Genomic DNA, 16,028 nt, shown 5'->3' with positions numbered 1-16,028 from the left:
ACGATACGACGTATAACGAAACGTCGTATAGCGAAACACGGGTCAGACCGTCGTTTCGAACTAGAACTCGATAACGAATCATGATTATGTGTCCGTCTGAACGTATGGCGACCATAGAACGGTATAACTGGGCGGGGCTTAACGTGAGCGCGCGTGATAACGGATGATAAACGGTAAACACAGTACTGTTAAAAATAATTTGAAGACGATATTGATGAAATATGAGGAAATTTAGTAACTAGATCGAAGATTGTCGTTTTACTTGAATTGCAATTGCTCGTCGAATGTCAAATTGCGCGCGCTCCGTGGAAAAGGAAGGCAGGGCAGGGGCTAGCGCTGACGTCATGACCATAACAATATGCGCAGTGGGAAACTGCACATCTATACCACGTTTTGCAGACGTTCGAGATTTTACGTCTGAACAGTCAGTCAGTTATACGATAATTCTTTATACGTCGTTTCTTTATCGAGTTTTGGTATAAAGTGATTTGCGTCTGAACAGGGGGTAAAACGCCAAGGTGTGACAGAGCCCTAACGGAAAATATGCGAAGCTTTGGAGCGGCTTTTTTTTTCTCGATAAGAAGAAACTGCTATACTTTGAAGCAGCTTTCTTTGTTCTTTCTCTCAATAAGACAAAAATTCTATGCCTTGGAACGGAAATTTGAGTGTAAAAATGGGGGGCCCTCCGCGGCACATACCCACCATGCATTATCTACTGAGTGCATTGTTGTGCATGCATGAAGGATCTAAATAGTGAGTTCTGTGCTCGACTCGCCAAATTGATATACCGCACTCGATCCCGCGGACCTCGGTGGGGCATATCCATAGGGTCTTCTCGCACATCGTTCATTATTTGGCCCTGTATGCACGCGCTTACGCGCATTATTTGTATATTATAAGTTGGGAAATCGTGTTTGTTCTTCATTACACGTTGCATTTCAGACCTTATGGCAGTTGATTTGTAATTTTAATCCATCTGAGCCATGTGCCATTAGTTGTACAGGACCAGACACATACTGCTCTGGAGATGTTTCCTACGCCTCTGTGGAGTATAACTGTGAGTATGAATGCATTCTGCGAAAGATTACATATTTCATAAACACAGATTATCCCTACCTCTTACGCTACTTACAATATATCACACCTTGATATTTAGTCCGGTATGTTAGCGTAAAAAAATGCCCTACTTGCGGACACGGTGGACAAAAGCATGATTTTTTTCTCCAGACATTTGTTTATGTATAAGAATTAAAAATGGGGTATGCTCCAAAAAATCTGGCTGCAGGAACAGTGAAAAAATGGGTGAAAATGTCAGAATTTATGAGTTTAGATTGGTCTGATATATAGACTAACACTAGTGCAAAACTCAATAGCAGTGCTTTATTTTGCATTGGATTAGTTCTTAAATTCAGACCCTTTTTGAACAGATCTTCTGTTTTTCCTCAGATCTCAATGCACCAAATATCTGAATGCAGATGACGGGGGTGGAGGGGGTTTGAATGTTGGTGTGTATGTACATATTTTGGTCTTGGGGGAAAGATGTGCTATACATACTTTTTGCATGTGTTGGAAATTGTGATGCCATGGTAACAGTGTATCATTGCAAAAATGAGGTAAAAATCTTGCAGTTAGAACTACTTCCTCTGTTTTCATCCGATTCTCATGAAATATGGCACACACATTGGTCTTGAGGTGAAGATGTCTAAGACTCATATTTGTGTGTCTTTCAGAAATCTTGTTGCCATGGTAACAACATATCATATGGTGAAAATTGGGAAAAAACCTTACAATTCAAACTGCTTCATCAGTTTTCAATCAATTCTCATGAAATTTGGCACACACATTGGTATTGAAGTAAAGATGTCAATTTGAACTACTAGTACTTCATCATTTTTTTTTTTAACCAATTCTCATGAAATGGTTATTGATCACACATTGGCCTTGAGGTAAAGATGTGCAAGAACCTTTTTTTCTTTTGCATTTGTCAGAGAGTGCATTGCCTTGGTAACCAATTATAGCCAGAAATATGGGGAAAACTCATTGTGGATCAATCTACTTCTCAGTTTTCAGCCTATGCTCATAAAAGTTGACATTAATATTCATTTTGGGTAAAGATTCATATTCAGTGTTTAAAGGGATTCCAACCTTGGTCACAGTTGTGTGCATGGAAAAGGAGAAAAATAAGAATGGTGAAAGTTTGAAAGAATTCGGACAAGCAAAATAAATTTATGGCTGCTTTAAAAGAATTGGCAACTGGGTAATTAGATTATGACAAGGGATGAGGCAGCTTGGACAACTTTCCCACAAGACTAGTACTTAATTATCAGGATTTTTGGTTTTCTCCTAAATCCCTATTCCATTGGACCGTAATATAAATCCGGTAGTATCTTTTATGTCCTCATGAAAGAAAGATATAATTTGAAGTAAAACCTTTGAATTCTTTTTTGTAGCTAATTAATTATTCCAATACCTGGAAGAGTGGACCTTGCCTTACTTCACTATGACATCACTTAAATTATGCGGTCAATTTGAAGTCTTCATGGGTATAGTGACCAATGTTTACAACTTTAATATATTTACAACTTTCTGGTTTGTCCGATAATGTTCAAACTTTGACCTATAAACTTGTCTGATTTTTCATTTTCCTCTAAAAACAAGTGTTTATTTGGGTTTGATTCCCCTTTATAACGTCATAATAGCGCAGGGTATTAATCACCTTCAATAATATTTATAGGTTTTTTTTGGGGGGGCGACATCATAAAAATATAGAAAGTCAAAGCCAAGGCCATGATAATGAGGAACTTAAACACTCTTAAAAAAAAACACCCCTTACATTTTTCTTGGGGGGGGGCTTTAGAAAATTGCCACATAAAGAGTGAAAGGAAATTATTACGACTAGGAACTCCCCCCCCCAAAAAAAAAGGGGGATCCTTTAAACTTCAGCGTAGTAATTTAAAGCCTCAAACATTCTGCTTTGAAAAAAAATTCCTGTGTCCAATTAATGAATGTTTTATTTATCTTCTACTCAGTCTTTGTTCATTTCAGTTCCTACTATGACTGTCTCTTTGCAATTTCGAGCTTTACCATACCTTCTTGTTTTTTTTTCCTCTCTTCCCCTCTTTATTTTCCTTTCTAAGTACATTTTCTTTGCTATATTAATTCATTATTATCTAGCAACAATTATTCAAATTTTGATGCTTACACCTACACCGAAATATAATACCATGACATTTATTTATTTTTTCTTCATAATCTTTTAAACTCCATTTTGGCTACACTCTGTCGATACTATTAGCAATATTAAATATCTAGTTTAAAGAATTGAAGAAATGACTGTCATGATATTATATTTGGGTAAAGGTACATCAAATTTATATTAACAAGTTTGCAGCATTCAGAATGGAATAACTGTTGCTTGACAAAATGGATGTAGTTATATTCCTTGCCCAACGCCTTGAAGGAATCCCCAAGCATCACAATTTTTAAACATAACCTTAAAAAGATGCTTATTTGCCATTACTTTACACAAACAAGTCAATCTACCATATAACCAAAACTATAATACATTTTTGTTTTACCTCCCAGTATACAACTTGCCTTCCGACCTGTTCCCGCACCTGCCATGCTCCTCTTTGCACCTCCAATTGTACCTGCACCCAATGGCGGAAATCCAAGGGGGGTGTGTCCCCTCTACTCAAAATAGTAGGAGGGACACAATATCAAATGTCCCCCTACTATTTTGGGTGTTTGGTGATGCTAAAAAATATATCACTTCAAATGGGAATAAAACGTGCATTTTGGGATGAGATGACTTTTTTTCCTTTTTTTTTGCTTGTCAAATATATTTTCGTCGAAATGACCTAAATTTTCCAGACCCTTGTCCCCCCTACCTTTTGGGAGAGATTTCCGCCCCTGCCTGCACCCCCCCCCCCTCTCCCTACATTTGCCTCTCTCTTCCTCCCTAATTATCACAATTATTGTAACCATATTGTTATTATTTCCTTTTTTATACTATTATCATTTACTCTAATTTGAGTCACTCTTTCGTTGTTACCTTCGATATTTTGTATAGCCTCCTTTTAATTAAACTGTCTTCCGTCTCTCCTTCATACTTTAGTTTTGTAGTATACGTATTGAAACTACGTTACGGGGGCTTGGCTCCTATACAAGCTTTGCTTTTCTTGGCAAGCCCCTTCGTTCTGTTTTGTATAATCTAGTCAAAGTTACTTTAGTTTGCATTAGTTCTCATTGTTTATGCCTTATTCCGATATATGTTGTACTTTAAATTTGACTATGTATTGTTTCATTTTGTTGTGCTTTGTGAACGGAAAATGAATAAATCTAAATCTAATCTATGATAACAATTCACCAGGGGAATGTATGGGGCAAACATTGAAATTCATCGTCCCCATTGTGGCGCAAAGGGAGATAGGGAGAGGGAAGAGGGAAGAGGTAAGAAGCAGGGGGGGGGGGGAATCCATAAATCAATTTGGTAATTGGTAAAGCGACTTTTCTATTATGAAAAAGACTAATAATACGAATAAGAATAATAGGGAAAATAATAACAAGTAGAAGAAAGAGGAATCGTAAGGAAGGAAGCAACAGAAGAAGAAAAGCAAGGAGAAGACAGAAAAAAGAGGAGGAGAGATATCACAGGAAGAACAAACTATGTATGATAAGCATTCCTTTACAATTGATATAAAACAATGCAATTCTATACAAATGTTAAAAAAACGACTTAAATTATTTCTCCTGAATTATTACTAAATATTTAATTTATCAATTACAAACTAAGCCTTCAGTGTTAAGTGGGAAACCTTTAATAATTTGTATATACTGTAAATGGTTCATATATATATATATATATATATATATATATATAATTAAATATGATGCATATTATTTGTACTATGATGTATATATTACATAATGTAAATATTGTTATATGTTTTTTCTATGTTTTGTTTCGTTTTTACAAAAAAAGCAATGCAGGTGCTATAAACACGTAATTACACCATTAAGGGGGGGGGCTACATTTTACAAGCTCTGTTCTTAGTTGGCCCTCACTCCCTTTCAATTATTTACATATCTCGATTTGATGATTGTCTATTGTAATTTTAGAATGTTATTTATTTTTTGTATGTACTTCAAATGTGATTATGATATGTTACTATGTCAATTGTATCATAATTGTAAATATGAAATTGAAAGTGGAAAATAAAATAATTGAATTGAATTGAAAAACTCATATCGTATTCTTCGTTCGTAGGTGAATGGGCGGGGACAGGTGACCCTCCAACCATAGGAACTACTTCAGCACTGGTAAATAAAGTTTCGTTCTACTCGTCCGTCCCCTTTTTCGCGTTCTTGTTTTTCTATTTTGGCATCATAATCACCATCACTATCACCGGGCACTATCACCACAAATACCACCAGCGAGCGCGAAGTGTGAGCTTACAATTGTTTATATTCCTACTGGTTTAAACACGTTTAATGTTATACGAGAAAGGACAAGTCCACCCCAACAAAAACTTGATTTGAATAAAAAGAAAAACATTTCACAAGCATAACACTGAAAATTTCATCGAAATCGGATGTAAAATAAGAAAGTTATGACATTTTAAAGTTTCGCTTCATTTCACAAAACAGTTATGCACATCTCGGTCGGTATGCAAATGAGGGAACTGATGACATCACTCACTCACTATTTCTTTTGTATTTTGTTATATGAAATATTTTTTTATTTTCTCGTCATTGTCATGTGAAATGAAGTTTCATTTCTCCCTGAAAACGTGGAATTCCATTATTTTAACATTTTGTGCTTCAGGCAAGGATGTCCTAATCATCAATTTCGTAAAAATCGAAATATTGTATAATTCAAACAATAATTAAACAAAAGAAATAGTGAGTGAGTGACATCATCGACTCTCTCATTTGGATGTAACTGGCTCGTTCATATAACTATTTTGTTGAAAATAAGCGAAACTTTGAAATGTCATAACTTTCTTATTTTACATCCGATTTTGATGAACTTTTCAGCATTGTGCTTGTCTGATTTTCTCTATTGATTCAAATCAACATTTTTCTGAGGTGGACTTGACCTTTAAAGACTGAGTATTCGAAGCGTTTTATGTAAACAAATCATGAACATGACTCAGGATATCGAAATAAACAAACAGTTGATGCACGCGCGACGCGAGCTGGCAGTTTGAATACTTCTGCCTGTAAAAAAAACCGGACGATTTTTGGTCATTTCAATTAAAGAATATATTATATACCTCAATGAATGATATTTTTTTCATATTCAGATGACCATCAAAATAATTGGTATCTTCCATGATCCCAGCGCTAAACGTGTCATCCCGTTATGGATGCTTTTGAATGAACAACAATTTTTGTATCTCAGTAAAGACTAAAATGTCAGCGCTAAGCGCAACCTAATTTTTTTTTGACGTTCCCTTACTCAATAAAAATATGAATGCAAAGCGCGAGCCGAAAATACTTGATACACTCATCTTAAAATTGGACATTATTTTATAAGATCTTCTTCATCTTTTATACTTCTTCCTTATCATTTTTCTTTTAATTTTTTTTTATTATTATCCCGTTATGGATGCTTTCGAATGAACAACAATTTTTGTGTATCTCAATAAAGATAATGCCAGCGCTAAGCGCAAACTATTTTTTTTTACGTTCCCTTACTCAATAAACATTTGAATGCAAAGCGCGAGCCGAAAATACTTGATACACTCATGTTAAAATTGGACATTATTTCATAAGATCTTCTTCCTCTTTTATACTTCTTCCTTATCATTTTTCTTTTAATTCTTTTGTATTATTATTCATTTTTATTTTTTTCGTTTTCCCTTCATTTTCATCTTCTTCTCTTCTTCATCTTTTTCTTTATGTTCTCGTTCTTCTTCTTTTCCTCATACTTTTTTTTATTTTCCTTCTCACCCCCTCCCTTTTTCTTCTTGTTCTTTCCCTCAATCTTCTTTTTTTCCTTCTTCCAATCATCATGCATGTGCAAGTAACAAAAATAATGTTAACCCTAAGAAAATTAAAAGGTTTACTAATTTTATGGAAACATGAACTGATTAATTGATGATTAATTACTACTTGATTTATACATTTAAAAAAAACGATATTATTGATTTCTTTGATTTTGCAGGCCCCTGTTACTACAAAACCAGGTAATTGCAATTTTTTAAGTTTCTTATACTTCAAGATAGTACTAATCACCTAATGCGTCACTATTTATTGCTTGAATCTAAGTTCAACATTCATCAGATTGGTGATCCTAATGAAGTATTCTCTGAAATGTGTAGTTACGATCGTCTGTGTTCGGAGTGGGGATAGAGCGGGGGGGGGGGTGGCCACATCCTTTCAAGAAAATGGGAGGGGGGACTTTCGCGAAAGGGTAGGTTGAGGGAGGTGAGTCAAATTTACACACTTTTCGAGACAACGGGGGGGGGGTATTTACGATAGGCTGTGCCCAGGAGGCCCACCAGTAGAATATATCTGTGTGTAAGTTTGTGCGAGGGTGTGGAGGCCTAAATGAACTGATTAATAAAGGAAACAAAAACCGAAGGAGAGAAGTAATCTCATTGGAAAGAGTAAAATGAGAGGAACAATTTAAAAAAAGTTTCATCAAAATCGGTTATGAAACAAGCAAGTTATGGGAGTTTGAAAACTCTTGTACTTTCTATGGGCATTCTCAAATTGGCAAACGTGCTTCAAAATGGCTGATTTTGTGGACAACTCTCCATTTGTTTTGTACACAAATTTTCAGATTTCCCTCATTATCTTTCAAGTTGCATCTTGCCTCCTTCTGAGCACAACATAATTGTCATGGGAAATATAACCCACACCATATATGTCAAGGTCAAGAGAAGGTAATGTGAAATATGTAAAATAAAGGGGGAAATCTGAAAATATGTGTACAAAACAAATGGAGAGTTGTCCACAAAGTCAGCCATTTTGAAGCAAGTTTGCCAATTTGAGGATCCACATAGTTAGTATAACAAGACTTTTTAATCGTCCATAACTTGCTTATTTCATAACCGATTTTGATGAAACTTATTTTTAAATTGTTCCTCTCATTTCACTCTTTCCAAAAAAATGCTTCTCTTCTGGGGTTTTGGTTTCCTTTAAGGCTGTGAGTAGGTGTGCGTGGGTACGCTTTAGAATGATATTGTTGAATAATGATATTTGGGGTTCGTTCAGTGTGCATGCATGTGCCCACCAGGGATGTATCAGGGAAGTTTGCCGGATGGGGGGGGGGCAAGCAATATGCAGGATTGTTCATGGTATATTAACAGTATGCGGGGATGGGTCCAGGGACGCGCTCGGGGGAGGAGAGGCGGGTGATGGGGTTCTGCTGCGGTACCTGGAACCTCTCGAGATTTAGACATTTTGAGCTAAATTCAGGACGGGTATAGGTTTTACACAACACATTACTTCAACAACGTAAAGTTTAGTCAATGTGGCTAGGTCCATGCAGTGGCCCCGTAATTATGTTAATGCAGCCCGGTCGTTGCAGATTAGAGATTCAGAGCTCCTGCCGGTGTTTGGTGGGCCGGCCGGGGTAGGGCCCTGCAAAGTTTGGAGATCAATGTGAAGATGGCAATATGGAAATGACAAAGCTGCTTCTAATACGCGTAGCGCTTTATAAAAGACAAAAAGCTCGTATAAAATTAATTTAGAAGAATGTCTTTACGACGTCTGATTGAATTAATCGTTAAAATCAATCGGTAACATTGGTGTTATGGGATCCACCTGACAAATGTCTGTTCTCCAAGCCCCTTAGCCCCAACAGGAGCCCCCCCCCCCCTGCCCCCATTTGACATCATTTCCTTTTTCTTACCACCCTTTACGTTCTCTTTCAGCATGTGACACAGATCAAATTGAATTCAAAGGATCTTGCTACAGGTTTTTTCACCAGGAATCATCCGACTTTTACACTGCCCAATCCTCGTGCGAGAACCTTGGCATGCATTTGGTCAACATCGAATCTCAGGAAGAACAACATTTCTTAGATGGGAAGATAACAGACCGTAGTGCCTCTGGTAAGGGCTACTGGATAGGGTTAAGTGCATTGAATTGGCTCGATGGGACACATCTTACCTACGACAAATTTCGTGATCCGGATAAAGCCTTTAATGAAGGTTCACAATGCTTTAGGCTGTATCCCCCAGATTTCAAATGGTACGACGAAGAATGCTTCGAAGAACATAGCTTTATCTGCGAATCAAACGGTGGTGAGTAAAGATTTTCAGAAAATAATGAAAAGTATGGGCCTATAAATGATATCATCATGCAGCGGCGTACGGTGGGTCACGACATTGGGGGCAGTAGCAAAAATTTGGAGTCAGTTAGTGGGCCCGCGGAGCGCGCTCAATTGCCCGGTAGGCCATACTGACCTAATATAGACATTTCAAGGACTGTGCCATTTAACGGGTCTGTATCTCACTGTATCTGTATCTCACTCATTTTTTTTATATTCAGACCTAAAAATAGACATCATAAGCAATTATTGTAATCACGATACTTACCTGTCTCGCTAAACAAACACTCTTTCTCTCCTTTCCCCCGTTTTTTTTTTTGCGAGCCGATGGGGGGACACGTGTCCCCCCCTGCCCCCATAATTACGCCAATGTCATTATGATCATGCAGGATTAACTTGTGGAAGGAGCACTGTCAATGAATTTAGTCAGTGTTGGGAAGCGAGTAAGAAATTTGAGGGAATTCAAACATGGACCTATGAAAAGTTTCATCGCTTAGATAATGAATTCACTAACATGTGACTTTTATTGTCATCTGAATAACATTTCTCTTCATACTTGTCTTCTTTGGTCCAATGTTTTTTTATGCGAGCCGATGGGGGGGGACACGTGCCCCCCCCGCAATAATTACGCCAATGTTATTATGATCATGCAGCGTTAAATTGTGGGAGAAGGGCCAGAAGAAGCTCGCAATTGGAACTTTATATTTTATAGATTGCATGCACAGTTGATAACAAATCACTTAAATCATGAAAATCGATGTGCAGTTCTTGCTTACCTTTGATAATCTTCCATGCATTTTATTTGGAAAATTTCTGCATATTTAAATACAGAGGCAGATTTGTCATTGATTGTTAACCCAGGGGCGCAGAAACCAGTTGTCACGGGGGCACTTATGTCCCCCAAAAATTCTCCAGAGGAAAAAAATGCCAAAAAATTTTTTTTAATGAATTGTGGCCTTTTAATAGGAAATGGCCTTTTATGAAGTAAAACATAATTCCATTTCAGGTTAGAAAATCACAAAAAACTGTTTAGCTCACGCTTCGCGCTCGCTTCTAGTTGTAAGTTAATATTTTTTTTTCATGGTTGCAAAAATGCGTACAATGTCCAGGGGCCCGTTGCATAAAACTTTTTACCTCAGAAAACTCAGGTTGTTTTTGACGGAGTTTTTGTCCTGTGTTAAAGTCAATGGCAGAAATCAGACTAACCTTAGTTTTCAGTTTTTACTAGAGTGTTCACAGGTAAAAAGTTATATGCAACAGGCCCCAGTCTTTAGGTTGGAATATCATAAAATTTCTGCTCGCAGCAATTATTGTTTAGTGAGGTAATCATTCTTTTCATGGTTACAAATATGCTTGGAGTGTGCAGTTGTCTGGTTCGAATATCACATTTTTTTGCTCGTATTTTGCGTTTGCATCATTTATTGTTTAGTAAAGATACCTATTCTGTTCTTGGTTACAAAAACAAAATACTTGGAATGTCCATTTTTCAGATTCGAATATAAAACGTTTTTAATTCGCGCTTCGCGCTAGATTTATCCGATTGGTGAGATATGTATCCCATTTATGAATAACTAAATGCACTCTGTAACCATTTCTTTTTCAGGTCAGTATATTAGAACTTTAACCGCGCACTTTGCTCCTGCGTTAATGTAAGGTACACATCTTTTCCATTATAACAAAGACTGATCGTAACGTTTAATTTCATGTCATATAGTGCATGAAATGTCAAAAATTAGAAGCTCGCGATTCGTGCTCACAATGTATTACAAGGATACCTTGTTTAATAGTAATTAGCGCCATAATTGACAAAAAGCGAGTTTCACATCTTCAGATTTGCAAATTTTTCAAAGCACTCGCTCGCTACGCTCGCTCGCGAACAATTGGAGCTTATAAGTATATATCTTATCAATCAGAAATCACTTTAAAAAGGCTTTGTTCAACCTAATTACTACAAACACACAACTACTTCACGAAGGTGATAATCTCAAGGTGAAAATATCCGTTTGCCCATTTACCCAATTTAATTGCCCTTTTTTGCTTTGCCCCCCCCCCACCCCAACGAAAGTGCGTTCCACCGCCCCTGTGTTAACCATTTAAAATTCCATTTTCCCAAGTTTCTCCATAATAGTCCAGATAATAACGTGTATATAGATCGTGTATCTATCAATGGTATTGTAGTCCTTACGTGCGTCCGGAAGTATCCGGTTCGCCATAATGTTTTATATCACAGAAAACGTCTGCTCAATTTTGCTGCTCCAAATATGAAGCATGTTGATTGAAAGGCATACACATGCTGAAATAGGGTATCAGCAAACAAAACTAAGACAGGGGAAAATACGTCGTTTTAATATCGTCACAACACCTTTATGTTCTTATTAAGATGCACATAACTTGGTGACGGTGAATATCATTGGATCAAAGAAATGCTCGCGCTAATCGTCCATCTGAAAGTTTGCAAAAGAACCAGACAGAAAAAGAATTTAAAAAAGTATCCTGTTTTCAAATAAAACCACCATAACCATAAAAAAAGTTGATGAACATTAATCTATCTGGACACATTGAAAAATTGGCGAACTATTTAAACACGTTATTTATTTACCCTTTAAATTCTCCAAATGATAATACGTATGTGGTTTTCGAAGTATGAAATTAGACTTTAGTACGTTATTTAGTTATCTTGGTAATAGCAATAAACTTTAATTTTATTTAATTCATGTCATGGGATCATTCTCTTCCCGCCTTTTACAGATTGTGGCAGTTTCCCTTCGAATGGACAACACCATGAACATAGTGGATCTTGCTATTACATTTCTACAGAAAAATCTAACTTTTCAAATTCAGACTCAATCTGCCAGAAAAGTGGTATGCACCTCGTGTTCATAGAATCGGAAAGCGAGCAAAACTTCATAGAACAAAGACTTAGTCCTGTTAGTGACGAAGAGTACTGGATTGGTTTAACAAGCACGGGCTGGGTTGAAGACGGTTCAGGACTTCCCTATAGTTACTTTGGCAATGGGAACGCCTTCGACAAAGGAAGGGCGTGCTTTCGCATGGACCCGAAATATAGCTTCAGGTGGCGTGGTAGTAAATGTGATACCCAATATCATTACATATGTGAAAGAGAAGGAGGTAAGTAGAAACCTACAATGTACGTATCAAGGTTTTAATCGTATTATGTCTGACCATTACACTCCCAGGCAAAATCCTGGAGACACTTAGTTCAATAACATCGCTTTGTTAGCAAAAAAAGGGTGATTTTCTTTGATTGTAATCATTTATGTTTGCATTTAAAATCAATAAAACAACTTGAAACTAGGTATTATAAGAGAGAGAACGAACATGACGAAAGGAAATTCATGATACTGCTATCCAGTGTGGTCCAGTGTGGAGGTGACCCGGGGGAGAGGGACACCACCATTGGCACTGAACAGCATCCGGTACAAAGAAAACACAGCAAAAAGGGTGTTTTTGCACGTAAGATTTGAACACGCGGACCGCGAATAGAGTGTCGAAACCCCCCAAATGAGAGAAAAAAAGAACTTAATCATGGTGGCCTAAACTGCGAATAAAATATGTAATTTGCACCGACCACGACGGAAACCAGCCTGACCTGAATCGTCCAATACAGCAATATCAATTGTACCAAACAGAGCGTCTGTTTTAGTGCTTGCAGCGGCAATTGCCCCAGTCGTCGCTCCGATGTCCAGTCATTGAATAAGAGTGTAAAAAACGCCTAAAAATCATAACATGGAATTCTTGTTTAGAATGTGCAAATCTGGAATATCTGCAAAAAAAATTGTGTTTAGAGTCCCGGGGGGGGGGGGCACTCGACCAAAAGAGAGGTAGGGGTGTGCCGCGGGCGAGACAAAAAACGGGGGCCTTGGAGTGGGCTTATTGGAAAAAGGAGGGTCCTCGGAATGGGCTTCGAACTACAAAAAACGGGGGTCCTGGTGCGCTCGCGCAGAGGCGATGGTCGGACAGCGCTCTGCAGTCACTTTTCATCAAAATTACAGCTCATTGTAGCAGATCAATGCGACCGGAACGGCGTAAAGAAAAATATGTGAAGCTTTCGAGCGGATTTCTTTCTTCTTTTTTTCTTGATAAGAAGAAAATACTATTCCTTGGAGCAGCTTTCTTTGTTCATGTTGTTAGAGTTAGGGTTAGAGTGTCCAAGCGACCTGCCCTACTATTTAATGGCAGTGACCCCCATTATTGTACGACGTTACCGAATGAGTAATTTGATAAAGCACTATAGTCTTTAAATCATTTAAACAATTATTTAGTTTGGTATAGTAATCGGGTAATATCTCATAGCAGCTAGTCCAGGTGGATGTCGAAGCCCCAATCTTCAACGTTGCTGGGCGGGCTAGTTGCCAAAAAGAGGGGGGGGGGGCGTTTCATCAATATTTTCGTCCGACAAGTTTTCAGATCTGACAACTTTCCTGGATTCTTAATGGTTGAGAAGCACTGTTACTATAGAAACTGTCGCCGATAAAACAGGACTTGTCGGATAAAACGTCCGACAAGTCCTTCCATGGAACGCTCCCCAGGTTACCTCCTGTAATTTAAAATGTGTAGCGAGTACGAGTACTACCATTACTACCGTTATAAGGGAAATTAATAAATATTTTTTCATCTATGGATTTCAAAATATTGAGCAGAAAATAATCATCTATTATAATGATCAGTAAATCAATTATTATGTTGGTCAGGTTCTGTAAAGATGAATCTTTCAAGTCTTCAGCATGCCCTTCATATCGGGAATTCGTATGACCTTTCAAAAAAGCAAAGTGCCTTTTCAAAGCGCAACACACAGCAAAAACGGTGGTGTTAACCGGTGAACATAGAGAACCACACCCGTTATTTTACACCGGTTTTTAATTGTTGGTGTTAGTTTTACACCTATAGGTGTTATTACAACACTTATAGTTGCTACATTTACACTCTTTGGTGTTATGTTCAATCTCTAGGGTGTTATTTTAACACCTCAGGGTGTGGTTCTCTTTTAACACCAATTTGTGTCAGTTTTAACACCACAATTTTTTACAGTGCATATTTGTCGTGTTCAATAGTTAAAATGATCCACACAATATATTATTGGCTACCCACTCTTAAAATATAATTATCACCTATTTGGAATCAGAAGCATTATATATAATTTAACTAGTTTACCATGATGATCATTATTTCGATATTTCAATAGCATAAATATTAACTTATTTCCTTTCATCGAATATCAAGTCAACAGCATCGAAGATCAGACTACCAAGAGTATTTCAACTTTGGTAAGTAAGCAATTTATTGTATTTTATACCGAAGGCCAATTACTTTAAGTGGGTTTATCCGGAATGAATTTTAATATATGAATTGAATCAAAGTCACCGGGAAAATCGCCCAGGGTTTTATCAAAATTTGATTTATTTTTTTTTATTTTAACAATATTTCGTGAAAACAATTATTTGCATGCCGTCATGAAGATGCAGTAGGTGGACTGATGATGCTATATATGTCCCAAATTTTCTTGTCTAATGTCATTACATGAAATCATAATGTTTTTCATATTTCCATCATGGAATTACGGAATACGTCATGGGAAATATCTTTCCATTATGGAATATGGAATACATAATGATTTTTTTGCAAATATGCCTGTAAAAAACTATGAATTTGTAGCAAAATAATTTGAATCAGGCGAAAAAAGGGGGCACCAAAAAGAGGGAGAAAAGAAGGGGGAAGAAAAGGGAGAGAAATAGGGAAGGAGGAAGTTCGAAATAGGGGCGCCGAAATGATCTTCAACGGGGGGGGGGCGAATTGATGTTATACCTAGGGGCGCCGAATCGAAGCTCGATATACATGATATAGGGGTTGCCGAATTTACGTTCGACCTGGGGGGCTCCGAATTTATGCTTCGCGCTCGCATCAGTCATTTAGATGGATACTCATCCTGTTCATGGTCACACAATGTGCATAGAACATGTAGAATGACAAGTTTGGTGTTGAAATATCAAACATTTTCAGGTCGTACTTGCATCGATTAAGTAGATGCCCATCATGTTCATCTTTACCAAAGTCCTTAGAAAGTCCAAATTTTAGGTCAGAATATCAACATTTTTCAGCTCGCGTATCGCGCTCGCATCAATATTGTTTAGATTATACGTATGCCCATGATATGCACGGTTGCAAAATGTTCGATCAGGAAATGTGTAGATGAAAATACCCCCCCCCCCACCTCTCCTATAAGCAAACGCTGGATCCGGCCCTGTAAAGAAATGACAGCTCCCGCACACATAACTTAAATAGGTCCTACCACTTTTATGAGAAGTAAAAATAAATTGATGCCCCATATTCATGGATTTTTTTTCATGAACACATTAAAAAAAAGATTGCCCTTTTTCTCGAGGTTTTGAAATAAGATCATTCATCATGAATTTAAAGCACCTATGATTGCCTGGCCGGGGGGGGGGGGTTATTTTCCAAAAAGTTCACAGGGGCGCCAAAATTACGTCGCCCCCCCCCCCCCCCCCGGGTGCAAAATCCTGGATATTCGCCTGTCGGTTGATATCTTACCCATTAGATCAGTAATCGCTCTTTTATTTTCATTCACAAGGACAAATTGGAGTGCAATACAACATAATGATATGGTGGATATGAAATCATCAACCGGCTCATTGCACATTCATGAACATGACGAAAAAATGCATAAAAATGTTTTACCGACATGATGCAACATTTTGAATGTGAT

At 37.5% G+C, this 16,028-nt stretch overlaps 1 protein-coding gene across 1 annotated transcript in view; it reads left to right on the top strand.

The window, feature by feature from the left end:
- Window positions 1–4,376: 4,376 nt before the first annotated feature.
- The window catches only part of LOC121430279, a 32,392-nt gene continuing 20,740 nt past the window's right edge, over window positions 4,377–16,028 (top strand). Inside the window, exons 1-6 of the mRNA XM_041627557.1 lie at window positions 4,377–4,452; window positions 5,270–5,322; window positions 7,172–7,193; window positions 8,889–9,068; window positions 12,035–12,415; window positions 14,528–14,571. Coding sequence (XP_041483491.1) covers window positions 4,377–4,452; window positions 5,270–5,322; window positions 7,172–7,193; window positions 8,889–9,068; window positions 12,035–12,415; window positions 14,528–14,571 — 756 coding nt within the window. The remainder of the gene's footprint in view (window positions 4,453–5,269; window positions 5,323–7,171; window positions 7,194–8,888; window positions 9,069–12,034; window positions 12,416–14,527; window positions 14,572–16,028) is intronic.

Source organism: Lytechinus variegatus, chromosome 16 (genome assembly GCF_018143015.1).
Source record: "Lytechinus variegatus isolate NC3 chromosome 16, Lvar_3.0, whole genome shotgun sequence".
NCBI lineage: Eukaryota > Metazoa > Echinodermata > Echinoidea > Temnopleuroida > Toxopneustidae > Lytechinus > Lytechinus variegatus.
The sequence above is the reverse complement of the archived record's forward strand: the minus strand, read 5'-3'. Positions and strand labels throughout refer to the sequence as shown.